At 45.3% G+C, this 17414-nt stretch overlaps 1 protein-coding gene across 1 annotated transcript in view; it reads left to right on the top strand.

Moving 5' to 3' along the window:
• Positions 1-16309, top strand: part of SLC31A1 (solute carrier family 31 member 1) — a 35814-nt gene extending 19505 nt beyond the window's left edge. The window contains exons 2-5 of the mRNA XM_088459171.1: positions 10518-10664; positions 12158-12230; positions 13781-13949; positions 15023-16309. Of these exons, the coding sequence (XP_088315297.1) occupies positions 10554-10664; positions 12158-12230; positions 13781-13949; positions 15023-15224 (555 nt within the window). The 5' untranslated portion in view covers positions 10518-10553 and the 3' untranslated portion in view covers positions 15225-16309. The remainder of the gene's footprint in view (positions 1-10517; positions 10665-12157; positions 12231-13780; positions 13950-15022) is intronic.
• The last annotated feature ends 1105 nt before the right edge of the window (positions 16310-17414 follow it).

Here is a 17414-nt window from a genome sequence, read left to right as displayed (position 1 = left end):
TGTCTGGGAGTTTACACATTATGCCTTTTTTTTTTTTTTTTATGTGAGCATGTTGCTTTGTGGTGGCTTTGATGTGACGACTTGGGTCGCTGTTCCCCGTCTTACCTCCGCAGATGAAGCAGCGTGACTCCGAAGGCTATGCCGATGCGTATGAAAATGAGCCCCTCTGCAGGGCAGCCTGCGATAATGCGTCTTACTGAGCATTCATAGCCAGAGAAACCATTTATTCATTGCACTTTTCTACAAATCAATATGAATGCACGCGGCAAAATAATCCACCTAAACTTTGCTAACTAAAAAAGGTTTTTAGCGATTTCCTTTGTCCAATTTTTGTTGGGCAGCTGATTGCTTTAGCCGCCTCCTCTAACATTTTCATGGCCAGCAGGTGTCACTGTTGCTGCTACTACAGGTGGAGTCTCCCATATCCAAAATGCTTGGGACCAGGTGTATTTTGGAATAATTACATACCTTAAATGAGATACCTTGGGAAGGGGACCCAAATCTAAACACAGGATGCATTTATGTATTATACACACAGCCTGAAGGTCATTTTATACAATATTTTTAATAATTTTGTGCATCAAAAAAAGTTTGTGTACATACATGAAATTAATTTAGTTACACCTTATACACACAGCCTGAAGGTTCTTTTATACTATATTTTTAATAATTTTGTTCTTTAAACAAAGTTTGTGTACATTGAACCATTAGAAAGTATAGATTTCACTTTCTCAGTCATCCTAAAAATATTCCGTATTTTGGAATATTTGGATATGGGAGACTCAACCTGTATCTGTGAAGAGGATGATCGGCGACTAAAAGCTCTTCCTGGAGAGCCGCATGATGAGTGAATTAGGTTTTTGGGCCAGACGAGGCACAATGTCGACAGTCTGAATGTCTAAATTTTGTTAGGACAACTTGTGTAATATGAGTCACCTTGGGTCTCCTTGACCTGTCTAAAAGTACTTAGTGCACAACCTAATGCTTTTCTATAGTGAAATTCACGCTTCCAAGGCCAGTGAAGCTGTGTCGTAAAATGCAGATGTGCCCATCAGCAACCATCAGAGTTGGACGTAATCCATCAGGTTTGCTTAAAACTCTGTACACGGCTGATAGTTTAATAGTAATTGCTGGGTAATGGAACACTGAACATGTGCGGAATCTTGGTGCTGTCCTGGACTGTGGTCTGACACTAAACATCAGGGGACAGTCACAATCAAATCCTCATTCTTACACCTGAGCAGCATAGCCAGAATCAAGCACATAAGTCCGTTTAGAAGATCTGCCTATAGTCATACATGCATTTGTGTAATCACGCTTAGATTACTGCAGTGCCCTCTACCTGGGTCTCCCAGACATAGAGTTCCACCGCTTGCAGCTGGTACGTAACAGTGCCGCCAGCCTGTTGGCTCACCAGCCCCGTTCCAGCCAAATAGCACCGATTCTCTACTCCCGACACTGGCTGCCTGTAAGTCTTTGAAGATTGGCTTACTGACTTTCACAGCCCTACATAACCAAGGGTCCAAGGTACCTGAAGCAGCTTCTGACTCCTTACTGCCCCGCTCGCTTTCTTCCATCTGCAGATGGAGGACTATTAGCACTGGCCCGGAATCGTCCTTATTTCATTTGAGACTCGAGCTTTTATCTTTGGGTCTCCGCCTCTCTGGAACTCGCCGCCCCCCACAGTTCGAGAGGCCTCCACACTAGAAACCTTCAGATACAGACTGAAGTCTTACCTCACGCGTTTCACTAATGCACTTTTTTTAGTTTATAAAAAAAAACAAACCTAAAAACAAAAACCACCCAAATGCTTCGCTCTCTTTTCTGTACTCTATTAATGCTTACGCTTATTTGGCATAGTGTGTTTTTAAAATGCAATTAAAGTGCAATATAATAAATTGCATTATAATTTATAGCAGGGCGTGTATTTTCCCATGTCTAATTTACCAGAGAGTATTTCACATATAAGTCTACACCCAGGAAAGTGCCAGGAGCTGAACACGTGTAGTTATAGACAGTGGAGGATATTACCTAGGGACTTCAGGACTGCAGTCCCCCCAGTAAACTCCGCAACCCGCAGTGAGCCAGTCAGAGTCCGTGCTCTGGCTTCGCTGGCAAAGGCTTCCTATTGGAAGCCTTATCTGCTAATCACACACAGCACAAGCAGTCACAGGAGGAGGTGTTTTCTCCCCCGGGGACTGCCAGCCCAGACTGCGATTAGCAGAGAGCCTCCAATGGGAATCGCTCCCTTGCCGTCAGCCCTACTTGGGCTGCAGCCAATGCAGTCCCTAGAAGCTGGTGTTTGCACGCTTGCGCCTGTCCCGCCTGTGCAATGGCCAGGGCACAGCCGGAGCGCTGATCCGCAGGACTTCAGTATCAGCATTCCTCCTCACAGAACAGGGTAGGATTCCGCCACTGGTTATAAGTCGCAATAGTGCGAATGGAAGTTAATGCATATGGCACAAGGTTCTGCTCACATGACAGGCAGTCCTCCGAGAGGAGAGCGCTATAAATCGGGCCTGACTCTTCCTATTCAGCCTGGCGCCCGAGGAAATCTGGCATGAGATCCTCACTGGGGTGAGCACTGATTGTTTTGTCTGTTCCTGGTCCTGTTTGGGGCTGTCTTGAATTGTCCCCTATGCTGTGTATTTCGGTGGCCTTTAGCCGGCTCTCTGCAAGTACTCTCATCTTGCTGCATAGCATCACTTTTGTCCTTGTTCATGCCCCAATTTCTGTGCTCATTATCTACACCTCAGTGGAGATTGCTGTGTTATGGGTGTTACTCCAATCGCATTGTAATCTACCATGGGGAGTGTCTTGGGGATTGTTTCATTTATATTATTAAGTAACTTGTTTTGCACCTCTGAATATTTGTGTAAGATGGGGACAAGGTGCTGCTCTAAGGAACTTTGCACAGGACTAATAAGCTACTGATTTTGGGTTACTGAAAAGGAGCCTGTAACAATATTCACAGATCTGCTTACCAGTTTTGTTTTGAGAATTCCCCCCTAAGGGAGGAATTAAATTTTGAGGCGATATCGGCTGCGATCAGCCGATCTGACGGACGATTAAAAAAAAAAATGCCACTTTTCGCCTAAAAACTGGAGAAAACTTTTCTCCAGCCTAGGGCAGGCGATTTTTAATTTCAATTTTTTTTTTTTTTTTTTTTTTTAAATCCCAATTTTTGTGTAAAATGTGGAGATTTCTTCCAATGGCTGGCGCGACCGTTTTTTTTTTTTAAACCGCAAAAAAAAGCCTGCGTCAGCCACGTGCGATGTTTAAAACACTTGACGCATACTTACGGCCCTCCGAAATACCAGACCCAATATGTTAAACGCATTTTTTACGGCGGGGGGGGAAATAAAGTGACACATTTTAGCAGTCGTTTTTCGCCAAAATAGGCAAAGTACGATTTTTTTTGTAGTATCATTATGGGGGCTGTCCAAAGGGTTCTGACAGAAATCCCCACATTTTTACCCAAATATAGGGATTTTGCACGTTTTTCCCCATTTTTTTAAATGGAGAAAAGATTTCTCAATTTTTACATGAAAAATCAGCGATGATATCGCCTGTAATTGAATCCGGCCCTAAGATAAACTTTTTTGGGGGTGGACCATATTCTATTTCGGTAGTATACTGTCTGTGCGATATAAAAATTGGGCTATACGTATCTAATTTTGGTGCGTCTAATACACATACAGGTCTTGCTCTAGATCCGACCCAGACACCTCCTGTATCCTATCACGTGGGTCGATGAACGTGAGGATCTTATCTGGCCAACTTATAACTTATACCCCTTTTCCACCGAAATTCCGGGTCTGACCCAGAGTTGGAACAGAGTTCCTATCCGGATCAGACCCGGAATTTAGCCGGTGCCAACTCGGGATATTCCCGAGTTGGCGCCGCTCGCACCGGAGTTGGGTCTGCATAGACCCGGCTTTCCCGGCGTGAAAGTGAACGCTTAGAGATGACGTCATCTCCAAGCGCCACTGAAGCCGGACCAATCGGCTGGCTTGCAGTGCACTCCAGGTCATCGTGACCCGGAGTGCGCTGTTCTCACAGCAGGGTTTCACGGGCTACGCCCGTGTTAAACCCTGCTATTTCCCTGGGTTGGATTGCCGGGTCACTCGACCCGGCGATCCAACCCTCTCCCCTTTTACACCAGGGAGCTGCCCGGGGTAAACCCTGCAATAACCCGGGTTTTAGCTCCGGTGTAAAAGAGGTATGAATTTATGCCGGAAATTGTGCACTGGGTTGGGAGCCGTCCATGATCGATTGATTTGTTTTGTAAAATTTTGCAAATTGATTAATTAGTTTTTCTGATGGGTTCACAAGATCTTGATCACAGCAAATATCACAGGTTAACTCAATTAGGAGTGAGCGTAATTGCTAGGAGCGCACATCAGTACGGAAGCCTCAATTTGTGTAATTTAATATGCACCCTTATGGGGCAGCCGACTAAAATGCACAAATTAGGGGAGATGTAGGGTGCATCACCCCTAATTGAACTGATCCCTTAAGTGGTCTTTATTGAGCAAATAATAAAATATAACTGATTTTGGTTAGCATTATATATAGCTGTAATGTGAATATCTTACCAAGTTCATAATACTTCTATAAAGATCTAGGTGTTAGTATTTATTTCTGTGCCTGAGTGTACTTGCATGCATCCTCATAGTTATCAATCGGAGGAGCTTTATCCTAAATCTTATATATATTCTAAGGAAACCCTCAGTGTCCTCTCTGTACTTATGTGATGAGCCGGGAGGTTTGGCAGTAGTGGGGTGTAATAGGATTATGGGGAGGGAGGTCACCGGGTTGGAGATTAGCCAATCTTGCCACCCTATTCAACAATCCTGGGTGGGCCCTTTTTTCGGCCCAGCTAGCGTCCCCTGCCCTGCGTGTTTCATCCCGTGTAATCCGGTTTTAAGCACAACTTTGAACCTAAACTTCACATGAGTAAGTGTCACCCGGTCAGGGAATCTGGCAACATCTGGCAAAGTGCCTGGTGAACAGAAGGGGATGGAGGCGATGACCTGTGCGCATCGTGTTTTCCATACGCTTTTGTAACCGTGCTTTTCATTGGCTTGGGAATATTTTATAAAGACTCATTTGAACAAGCTTTTAACTAGACCACTATCTGATTGTGATGAATCTGATTATGCAGGCTGAGAAATCCGATCAACCAAACACCGAGTGGTCGTCAGATTATCTTCTATATATGAATAACATTAGGTATGGACATTACAGTGGTTTATATCTAACTCTCGTCTCACCCCTAAGTGATCGTCCCATATGTATATCGGGCGGTGTTTCGGTGCGCGACCACCTCTGCGTATAATCTCCATTCTTACTTGTTGGGGTGGCCACATTAAATCTCTAGAGGAAGAAGACTATTTCCAGTGTACTAATCTTATTTCCAGTATTGCTCAATATTTAATAACTCCTTTATAAAGGCTCATTATTAAACTCTACCTAGTGTGTTATGTGTGTGCGATCCCTTGTATTGTATTACGTGTATATGAAACCAGTCTTTATCTTGGTACAGATACACGCTAATACGGCAGGCAGGGAGGATTATATATTATCTGCACTCTCCACATCTTGGCGTTTATTCTTCAAAACTCTCCGGTGTGTGTGTGTGTGGCAGCCATTCTCACTGAGGTGCGAGGCACCAAGCGTAATATACTGAACCACCTTCCAGATAAGAACTTGTGGGCCAGAGGTGGACACAGTGGATAAGTTGGTTGTGTGTGTATATAAAGAATAATAGAACCCAGTCCTGTCCACAGATCACTTGGTGCAAACGATACGCCCACTCTGCAAAGCCTTCAGTACCGGTGACACGCCCTCATAGCTTTGGCTATGAGAGAAACACCCGGTTACTTCCCAGTTACGCCTCTGCTTTCGCCAGTGGAGGTGCAACTGATATATGTACCGTTCTCGGGGGTCTATTTACTAAGCAGTTTTAGGAGACAGAGTGAAAAGTGATAAGGTACCAGCCAATCAGCTCCTAACTGTCATTTCACAGGCTGTGTTTGAAAAATGACAGTTGGGAGCTGATTGGCTGGCACCTTATCACTTTTCACTCTGTCTCCTAACACTGCTTAATAAATAGACCCCTCATTGTTTGTACTTGCACTTGAGCATGCGCGGTGCAGAGACACAAGACTTGCTCGGCAGACAGGCGCTTGTCCAGTTCCTCACCGATGTCCATCGCGTTTCACAAGAGTTGGCTGAATGCTTACATTTTTAAAGGAATTTGAAACAAAACCTGAAAGGGATTTATTATATGTCCTTGCACAATTACACTGTGTTGGACAATATTTGTTGGCGCTGAAAAGATGCAGGATCGCCGTAACAGCCGTCAGTGGCCGAATGCCAGGGGTAGAGGGGCACCACGCCCCTCACCTTCTGTCATCGAGCGTGGGTTTGCCAAGCCAGAGATCACTGTTTTTTGTTTTGTTTTTTTATTCAAGGTATTATAGTTGTATTGCTTTGCATAGGGGCCCTGGTGCAGGCATGGCCCACGTGACCAGCAGCGCTATACAGGCTGGTGGAAGCAGCACCTTCACTCACACCAATGTCACTGTGTGCCCTGTGCAGACTGCTATGTAACCTATCCTATTCACCCACCACTCACACCTATGTCACTGTGTGTCCTGTGCACAGACTGCTATGTAACCTATCCTATTCACCCACCACTCACACCAATGTCACTGTGTGCCCTGTGCACAGACTGCTATGTAGCCTCTACTATTCACCCAACTCTCACACCTATGTCACTGTGTTCCCTGTGCAGACAGCTATGTAACCTCTCCTATTCCCCCACCACTCACACCAATGTCACTGTATGCCCTATACACAGACTATGTAACCTCTCCTATTCACCCACCACTCACACCAATGTCACTGCGTGCCCTGTGCACAGACTGCTATGTAGCCTATCCTACTCACCCACCACTCACACCAATGTCACTGTGTGCCCTGTGCACAGACTGCTATGTAACCTCTCCTATTCACCCACCACCCACACCTATGTCACTGTGTGCCCTGTGCACAGACTGCTATGTAACCTATCCTATTCACCCACCTCTCACACCTATGTCACTGTGTGCCCTGTGCACAGACTGCTATGTAACCTCTCCTATTCACCCACCACTCACACCTATGTCACTGTGTGCCCTGAGCAGACTGCTATGTAACCTCTCCTATTCACCCACCGCTCACACCTATGTCACTGTGTGCCCTGTGCACAGACTGCTATGTAACCTCTCCTATTCACCCACCACTCACACCAATGTCACTGTGTGTCCTGTGCACAGACTGCTATGTAACCTATCCTATTCACCCACCACTCACACCAATGTCACTGTGTGCCCTGTGCACAGACTGCTATGTAACCTATCCTATTCACCCACCACTCACACCAATGTCACTGTGTGCCCTGTGCACAGACTGCTATGTAACCTCTACTATTCACCCACCACTCACACCTATGTCACTGTGTGCCCTGTGCACAGACTGCTATGTAACCTCTCCTATTCACCCACCACTCATACCAATGTCACTGTGTGCCCTGTGCACAGACTGCTATGTAACCTCTCCTATTCACCCACCACTCACACCTATGTCACTGTGTGTCCTGTGCACAGACCGCTATGTAACCTATCCTATTCACCCACCACTCACACCTATGTCACTGTGTGCCCTGTGCACAGACTGCTATGTAGCCTATCCTATTCACCCACCACGCACACCTATGTCACTGTGTGTCCTGTGCACAGACTGCTATGTAACCTATCCTATTCCCCCACCACTCACACCAATGTCACTGTGTGCCCTGTGCACAGACTGCTATGTAACCTCTCCTATTCACCCACCACTCACACCAATGTCACTGTGTGCCCTGTGCACAGACCGCTATGTAGCCTATCCTATTCACCCACCTCTCACACCTATGTCACTGTGTGCCCTGTGCACAGACTGCTATGTAACCTCTCCTATTCACCCACCACTCGCATCCATATCACTGTGTGCCCTGTGCACAGACTGCTATGTAACCTATCCTATTCACCCACCACTCACATCTATGTCACTGTGTGCCCTGTGCACAGACTGCTATGTAACCTCTCCTATTCACCCACCACTCGCATCCATATCACTGTGTGCCCTGTGCACAGACTGCTATGTAACCTCTCCTATTCACCCACCTCACACACCAATGTCACTGTGTGCCCTGTGCACAGACTGCTATGTAACCTCTGCTATTCCCCCACCTCACACACCAATGTCACTGTGTGCCCTGTGCACAGATTGCTGTGTGGCCTATCCCATTCATGTGACCACGGGCCCAAAGCACCTCTCCCCCCACCCCTTACCGGCTGCACGCATGGTGCCGCACCTATCTCTTGCATTGATGATATCAATACATTTTGTTTGTGTTATTGCTCAGCTTTAATTTGACGGATCAACAGGAAACAGAGTGCAGGTTATTTCTAGGAGTTTACACTACACAATGATGCATTCTTCATGAAAATCGCTTCAGTAGTTTTCTGCAGAATTCCGTAGTTAGATCACCCAAACCAGCACTTTCAGACTGATTTAGCCACTTTACGTGGCTAAACCCTGTTTATTTGGGAGCGACAAAGCATGGGCGCCCAAAAACCATTTAATACCGCCCCCCTACGATAAAACAGTCGATTTGCCCCCTACATATCTTTACGCCACTTTGCAGAGGCATCTCCTGAGAGCGAAGAGGATGAAACTTAACATGTGCTGGGAGGAGCATTTGGGTGAATAGATTTGAAAATGATGTTAATCTGTGCAGGGTTTTGTTTTTTTAAATAAAGCATAATGTGCAAACTGTATTATTAGAACATTGTTTTCTGCTCCTTGTGCCAGCACCCTGTGTCCTCCCTGCCCCCGGCCAATGACCATGTCCCCCAGACCCACACTGATCTCCGCTGCTCGGGCTGTACACAGAGGGAGAGGTGACACATTGTAGTTAATATCATTATTTCGGTACAATTTGTGTTTGCTAACTGATTTAAAATGATTACATTGGGGGATCATCATTGCTTTATCTCCCACATTACGTTTCTCTTCCTGCAAAGCACAAGCCTCAGGCTCTCGTAGACCTTTTTCCTACATCCGGTAATAATAAGGTTATACAATGTACAACACAACTCTGTTACTGACAATTGTGTGCAGGCTGCTGGGTCAGACATTCAACAGAGAATCAGATTGGGGAGAGGGAGGGAGGGAGGGAGGAGGGGGTGGTAGTATCCATGCTCAAAGCAAGAATTATGCACAGTAGCCCCTGTATCAAGCAGACTATTAGGGGCATATTCAGTTAGGCGCGAATAGCCGTTTTCCGGCGAAAAAGCTTCGCCGTTGACGTCATTTCGCCAGGCAAAAACTTATCCCCGTATTCAATTCCAAAGACTTTTCGCTGGTGCTGAAAGTCAATGCATTGGAATCGGCGAAAAAGATTCGCCTATGAAAGCTAGCGGAAAAAAGTGCAGAATTGGGGTTTTGGGGTGCAAACTTGCGGGAACCACTCTGCACCCTTGGGACAGCTCCCCCCCAAAGGTAAACTGTGTCAAAAAAAGTTTCAAAATCCTTAAGAACACTCCAAAAAAGTACTTTCAATTTGGGGGCGAAAAAAAAAAAAAACAAAGTTGGGGGACAAACTTTAAAAACTAGTGAAATAGACTACAGGGGGGTCCCCAAGTATGCCCCAGGTGTTGTAAAAAATCCACCTACTGAAAGCACCTGCAATTTTTAAGTTTTTTAAAACTTCACATTAGCAGTGTCAAAATATGCTTGTACCCATTTTCATGTACCCCAAATTTGCTGGGACTAGTTATTTTGTTGAAAATATATTGCTTAGTGCCATTCTTGACCACATCTTCAAATACGCTGATAGCAAGCTTTTGGAGCAAAAAAACCCCCCAGATTAGATTTGGGTTACTAGAGCACCCCTATAGTGATCCCCTATGTTAGTGCAGCTTTTCGGGGGGTACAGAGTGTTTTCCCCATTTTTTTGACAGTACGTTCGCCAGGCCCGGATTCGCCAGGTGCTGTTTTCCCTGATTTCTAATTGAATACGGGGATAAGCGGAGACTCGCAAGATACTTTTCCGCATGGAAAACCAGCGATGACTGGAAAACCTCACCAGGCGAAAAAGTACTCGACTTTTCGCACATAGATCTGTAATAATGTTTCTCTAAATGTCCCAACTAGTGAGTATTGTTTAAGTGCCTATCCTCCTGATGTATTGGTCATTAATTTTACAAACACGTGATGGGCTGAAGTTATGCTGCACAACCTGAAGTATATTCCTCTGTTAGCTGAGTTTAGAGCTCATTATGAAATCTGGCGGTGGTCTAGATGGCATGGGCTAGATGAGCTATGTCCATCCTGCGGGCTGAGAGGGTCAAGCTCTTCAGGAAAGTTTCACAACAGGTATTATATAACGAGTATTATAATCTGTGATTCTGTTCTCGTTTTAGGATCGAAAAGGGACAGCAGTTTTCAACGCCACCAAAATGGACCACAATCATCATTCGGCGACCACATCTGACCCACACACAGGTCACCATAAGCCGACCACGACTGGACACGACCACAACATGGGTGGCGACAACATGCACATGATGGTGGGTACCAGAAGTGGGGATTTCTGTTGCCTGGCCTCACACGGCACAATCACTGATACATCCTCTATGACCGCATGTTATGTTAATAAGGAATTATCTTTGATTCACTGGTCAGGTAGATTGTAATTGTCCTAGTATATTATATTCTGTTTTCATTCTCAAAAGTTTATTTGCTCAGAGTTACTTATGAATACTTTCCGCTCTGAGAATAGGGCTAAAACAATTACCATCCTTTTTTTTTTTTTTCTTTCTTTATACATTTGAGAGAGAAAGCGTCTGCTTGTTCCCCGCTATAAAGAGATTATAGTGTCATTAGTGTCAAGTATAGGCAGGTAATATGTCTCCTTCCTGGGACAAAAGACAGAGGAATACAATGAGAGGTCTTTACGCAGTCTCCATGTAATTATATTAATAGTCATGGAGCACAATTATTTTCTCTGTATTATTCATTATTTTAAAGTGTGCAGGCTGCCCAATTAGTAGGTCTGGTGGGCCCCCAATCTAGGCTAGGTGCTAGGAAAGCAGCGGAAATGTGACCCTCAAAGCCAGGAAACAATTGTGTACATTGGGGGTCATTCAGACCCACTCGCAAGCGGCAGTACGCTCGCAAGTGGGTCGATGGTACCCCATGCGCACGATGGAGGGAGCTCCGTCGTGCGCATGCGCGAGACCCGGACTGCGACAGCCAAGCTGTCGCTTCGGGTCTCGCACCAAAGGGGGCGTGCTGTCGATGGTGACTGACAGCACGCCCCCTTTGGTGGGCTTGCCGGGGGCGTGGCGGTCAGACGGAGGCGTTCCCATTGGAACGCCTACCGTCTGGGGCCGGCCCCACTGACATCACTAGTGATGTCAGTGGGAGTGATTTTGGCTCTGATAGAGCCAAAATCACTCCAGGGCTTGTGGCTGGAAAACCCGACCGCAGGGTTTCCCTTGCAAGTCCGATGGTCGCGATGGTCAAGACCATCGCGACCATCTTTTTAGACGCTCGTATATGCTGTGGGTGGTGACCCACAGCTATACGAGCGTCCAGGAGGATGCTCCATTTTAATGGAGGAGGGCCCTGATTCAGAGCGAGCGCTCTGAATCAGGGCCATTGTGTATTTATAGAATGTAATGGTTCAATTTCAATGGCTGCTGGGTACTACTAGTCAGCTTTATGTATATCCTTGTAGTGATGGCCATTGAAGGCTGTACCATCGATAGATTTCTACCAATGGCTTAAAAGCCATCGATGGCTGAGTATCGGACCGGCACCACCGGTTGTCTTGACATCGGGTGGAGCGCCATTGATTGTAAAAAAAAAACACTTGCCAAAGGCCATTGATATTTGTGAACCATCGATGGTCACTGGCCATCCCTAAATCCTTGTCAGTAGCTCCTAGGGTGGTGCTGCCTATTACAATGTTCTGCTAATAGGAAGAGATTGATAGTTGGGGGAGCCAATATAAGTATGGCGCAGTATAACTCCTATTATCCTTCCTTCTCATCTCCAGCCAATGGTGTTTTACTTTGGGTATGAAAACGTGGAGCTGCTGTTCAAGGGGCTGGTGATCAATACGGGAGGAGGTACGTATGTTCCATCATGTATGGAATGCGCTTACTGTTGCTTTGTAACGCAACAGTAATAATTTTTGACGGCAATTATTATGTTACTTTTGTATTATGGAATGAGGTGGTTTTATATTTTTAGTTTACAGATTTAAAGCCTTTACGCAATACGGGAACCGGATGATTTCCGCTGTAATAAAAAAAAAAAAGGGGGATTTATTTCTTTGTACTTCCTAAAGGCCCCCATACATGGTGCGATATAGCAGCCGATCCGACGGATTGGAACGATATCGCTGCTATATCGTTCCGTGTGTGGGTATGATGTCGGCCAGTGAGCGCTCCCGTGGGATTGTACATCGCTCCTCCAGATCTTTCTGCATGTTCAGTTGATCTGGGGGAGCTGTGTACGATCCCATGCAGCGCTATGCGGGTGTGGAGGGAGGTGCCGGCATACCGGGCGGTCAGCCACCCAATCGCACCGTGTATGGGGGGGGCCCTTAATTCCAACATTTCCTGACCGTGTTTTTAACACCGCAATCATAGAGATACAAGTTTAGAGAGTGTTCCTAACACAGTTTACTGTCATTCTTTGTAAATGAAGTACCAAGTTTAAGATTAATATTTTTTTTCCAGCTAAACCTGGTTTAAAATTTGTGTTAAACTTAAAGTTTCCATTTAATTCATAGTTATCCTGCCAAAGATCGCATCATTTTATGTGGGTGTGGTATAAGAGAGAGACCGTAATTGGATAGACCCCAGATGTTATATAGTCAGTAGGTCGACACACTAAAGGTCGACAGGTACAAATGGCCGACTGGGTCAAAGGGTTAACTTGAAAATGGTCAACACTTTTTTTTTAAAGCCGTAATTCTAACCCTCCCCTTAGTGCCTAACCCTAATCGTCTTGGTAAGTGCCTAACCCTAATCGACTTGGTAAGTGCCTAACCCTAACCGTGGGGGTAAGTGCCTAACCCTAAAAAAAAAATCAAAAAAAATAAATCATGTTGATCATATTTGTGTCGATTATTTTTGTGTCAATCATTATTTTTGTGTTGATCATTTTGACCATGTCGACCTATTGACTGTCTAACATCTGGGGTCTATCTAGACATTGTCTAACTTATTACTGTCTATCTATAGTCCGAAAACCCATTTTATGTGTTACACTCATAAAATAGGGGATTTTTTTTTTTTTTTTCCCGTCAGATTTTGTGAATACAACGTTCCGTTACTGCACCAATTGTTGGAGTTCAAAATGTTAAGGGACTTTATTTATTAACCTGGTGCAGGGATGTGCCCCTAATACAAAGCAGCCAATCGGATGTCCGCTTTCATTAGTGTGCTAAAAGGTCCGATCCCGTTGGTTGCTAGGAGTTACAGATCCTGGCATTTGCACAGTGTTTTTAAATAAGCCCTTGAATGCTGAATGCTTTTTGGGGTTGCGGTACCTGTAAGAACTGCCTCTGAATTGCTTTTGGGTAGTAAGCAGGGGAACCGTGGTGCATAGCCAAACTGGAATCGGTGTCCGTTTCTCATGTGCTGTGTCGCCTCTCTCTTTCCACGGGCAGAAATGGCCGGAGCCTTTGTGGCGGTGTTCCTGCTGGCCATGCTATACGAGGGGTTGAAGATTGCACGGGAATCATTGCTTAGGAGGTCACAAGTCAGTATCCGGTATAACTCCATGCCAGTGCCGGGACCCAACGGGACCACCTTGATGGAGACGCACAAAACTGTGGGGTAAGAGATGGCGCAGTGGCTAAAATCTCCACCAAACTCCTTTTTTTATAGTGGAACGTATGAAGGAAGCCATGTTGTGGCATGCACCGTTACTGCAGTCATTTCACTGGGAACTAGGGACATCACTGAGGCACTTTGTGCCTCATTCCTCAGTGATGTCAGTTGTTGCTATGGAAGCGATGACCTGAGTTTAGCATAACTCGCTGTCCTGCAACTCCACTAGATGTAACACATAATACAAGTGTGTCCGGATGTCAGTAGCTCATTATTTATTCTCTCTCGTTCTCATCAGGAGGTTCTGGCAGTGAGTATAGGGCCTGATTCAGAGCCGGACGCAATTAGCGCTCGCTCGTCCTGAAAATAGGGGTGGCTATTCAAATGAACCGTTCGCTGTTTGCTGTCTGTTCACGCCTCTAGGTCTGAACGAGCGAACAAAACTTGCGGTCGTTTTTTGGGAAACTATGGCCGCTCGCATCTGACGTCATGCCCGCTATTTATTAGATTAATCGAGTACATCAAACAGGGTATGAGCTGCTCGCTATTCTTGTGGTTGGTTTTTGCTACCACAATTTTGCGAGCAGTTCTGGCTAAAAAAAAACCCAGTGACGTGGTCAATGACGCTGCTGTTTTAAATATGCACACCCATAAAACGCCCGTTTTGACCTTTTAAGCACGCCTGCGTTCGGATCTCCACTCCCCGTTTTCAAAAACCTTCCCCTGTTACCACCCACATACGCCTCATCCAGTCACTCAAATTAGCAGGCATTCGCTATTTTGCGAGCACATGAATTTCGGCCCCAAAGACTGGTTCGCGCATGCGTATAACGATCCGTACGCATGCGCAGTTGGGCAAACATCGCTCGGAGCGAACGAGCTGCCGCTTACGAGTGGCTCTGAATCAGGTAGTGGCATATTCTACATTTCTACAAAAGTGGTGTTTCAAAGTGCTACTTTTTAATTTTAAACAGCCTTTAAACGTATAATAAAAAGTTATTGGTTTGGCGGGGGCGGGTATTATGTATTACAGACTACTTGTTACCTTCATCCATGTTTTCTCCTGGTCTCCCCCCCAGGCAACAGATGGTGAGCTTACCGCATGTTTTCCAGACGTTTCTCCACGTCATCCAAGTGGTCCTCAGCTACTTTCTCATGTTAATATTCATGAGCTACAACGCATATCTCTGCATCGCAGTGGCGGCTGGCGCGGGAACCGGATACTTTCTATTTAGCTGGAAGAAGGCGGTGGTCGTTGACATAACTGAACATTGCCATTAACGACTAACCTCTGGATGATGGGATTTCCTGTAACGCTGTCAAATTGCTCTTTTAAGTCTCTTCCAAAGAGGCCATGAGTGATTATATTTTTTTATAACAAATTCCTATGATGCCTTTTTGGTCTTTGGTCTGTAGCTGACACCATCTGATGTCTTCGTCGTTGAAGATTTCCAGTCTCGCCATCGGTTCTGCCTTGACCAAGCCTTCACCAATCATTGGACGAATTGTTGACAATATATCTTCCGGAAGAACTTCAGCCACCAGACCTGTTCCTCTGACTAGTACCCAGGCACCTAGGTGTTTTAATTAACAATTCAATGTGGTCTGTCAATTTAGATCATCGATGTTAACACCAAGTTGATAGTTCACAGACCCACAAAGAGTTGACGGTAGAACTGGTGTATAATCAATAGTCTGATGTTGTTTATGGTATTTAGAAGGCCTGTGAAACCTATTTAGATCCACGTATAATCGGTGCAATCTATTGCAAATTATGAAGACTCTCCTTCCCATCGAATCCCTAAAAAATATACGTATTGTAGAATTCCAGAAATATATTTGTAAATCAAAGCGTCATGCACAAATCCTTGTACAGCGTATATTATATCACACGACCGCGAAACAAGCCCATTAACTAAATTTTGCTTCAAATAGAGCTCTTAGGCTTAGATTGTGGTCCGTGAGTAATTCATGTAATAAGTGATTTAAAAATATTTAGCAATTAGATTTATTTTACAGTCTGCGGATGTGCTGGGTGATTACCAGTTCCGGCGCGTTACCCCCATACTATACACAATCGTGTACCCGCACCCAAAATCTAGTGCATTTCTACCCTGCAGTCTTATTCAGAGATTCTCATTACCCATTTAAAAAATAGATGCAGTATTTAATTCATTGTGAATGAAGTTGTCACCTAGATGACTGTAATATAGATTGCATAAATTTACATCTCGACTTGTTTTTAATTTATAATCTTATTTTATGCATTTTTTTTTATTATTTTTGTGAAAGACAATTGTACGGATAATATAGTAATAGCGTAAAGAGTATATTCAATCCTTTTAATAAAATATCAATAGTAAAAATCATGTCTGAATTATTTCAACCAATTTAGGCAGCTGATGGAATACATGAAGGATACTGTGAGGCTTAGTGCATTATACATTTCAAATTGCAATAACGCTGAGTAAATATCACATAAGGGCTGTAACCCAGAGCGATCGGATACTAGATCTAGTGCGGGCTTTGTAGTCAGTGAGTCAGCAGCTGCTGTGGAACTAACTGGCTCAGCTTGTCCTGTTATTCATACACCTTTCACACCACCGTTTTGACCTGGGTAACCCGGGTCGAGGATCAGTGTGAAAGGGTCCCCCGAAAAATCCAACCCTGGTAGCTTGCACTGGAAGGGCCTAGGTTATGGAGCAGCGTGAATGGCTTTCATGGGTCATCCAACCTAGGTCCCGTTTAAAGTATAGGGAGAGGCGGATCCCCAGCACTTGGAGATGTGCCGGCAGTATAGTTCCACTGTACCCGTGTGCAGTGTAAACTACTCCGACCTGGGAATAACCCATGTTTGAGCAGCGGTGTGAAAGGCATCTGACCTGTATTGGAACAGTGTTCCGAACCCCAGGTCAGACCCAGGATTTTGGGGTTGGGTATGAAATCCTGGCTGTCGAGATGCCGCTAGTCAGAATACCGAGATCAGCATCCCGACACCCATAGGAAGTCACGGTAAGTATTTTTCTAAACCCTAACCTTCCCCCTAATAGTCCCTAAACCTAACCTCCCCGGTGCCTAAACCTAACCCCCCCTCCCCGCACCCTAATCCTAACACTCCCTACCCGGTGCCTAACCCTCCCCCTAATGCCTAACCCTGCTAACTAACCCTAACCTTTTCCTAACACCCCAATACTTACCATTTGGATACTGGTGCCGTTATCCCCACCTGTCGGGATTTCGACGCCGGAATTCAGACCGTCGGCATCCCTCATGCCGGGATACAGACTACATGACGGATTTGGGTGTAAAACGGATTTCAGAGACCAGGCATGCATTGCCACAACATCTACCAAACAATGTAACACCTTTTGTGGCTTTCTAGCTGTTGTAGGTAGAACTACAAGTCCCATACTTAGATTTGTGACTGTTTTAGACATTGTGGAACTACAAGTCCTAGTATGCCGTCTCCAG

The sequence above is a fragment of the Taudactylus pleione genome, unplaced genomic scaffold, assembly GCF_031769625.1.
Source record: "Taudactylus pleione unplaced genomic scaffold, aTauple2 ptg000897l, whole genome shotgun sequence".
NCBI classification, from domain to species: domain Eukaryota; kingdom Metazoa; phylum Chordata; class Amphibia; order Anura; family Myobatrachidae; genus Taudactylus; species Taudactylus pleione.
Note: the sequence above shows the minus strand (reverse complement) of the source record. Positions and strands in the feature narration are given on the sequence as shown.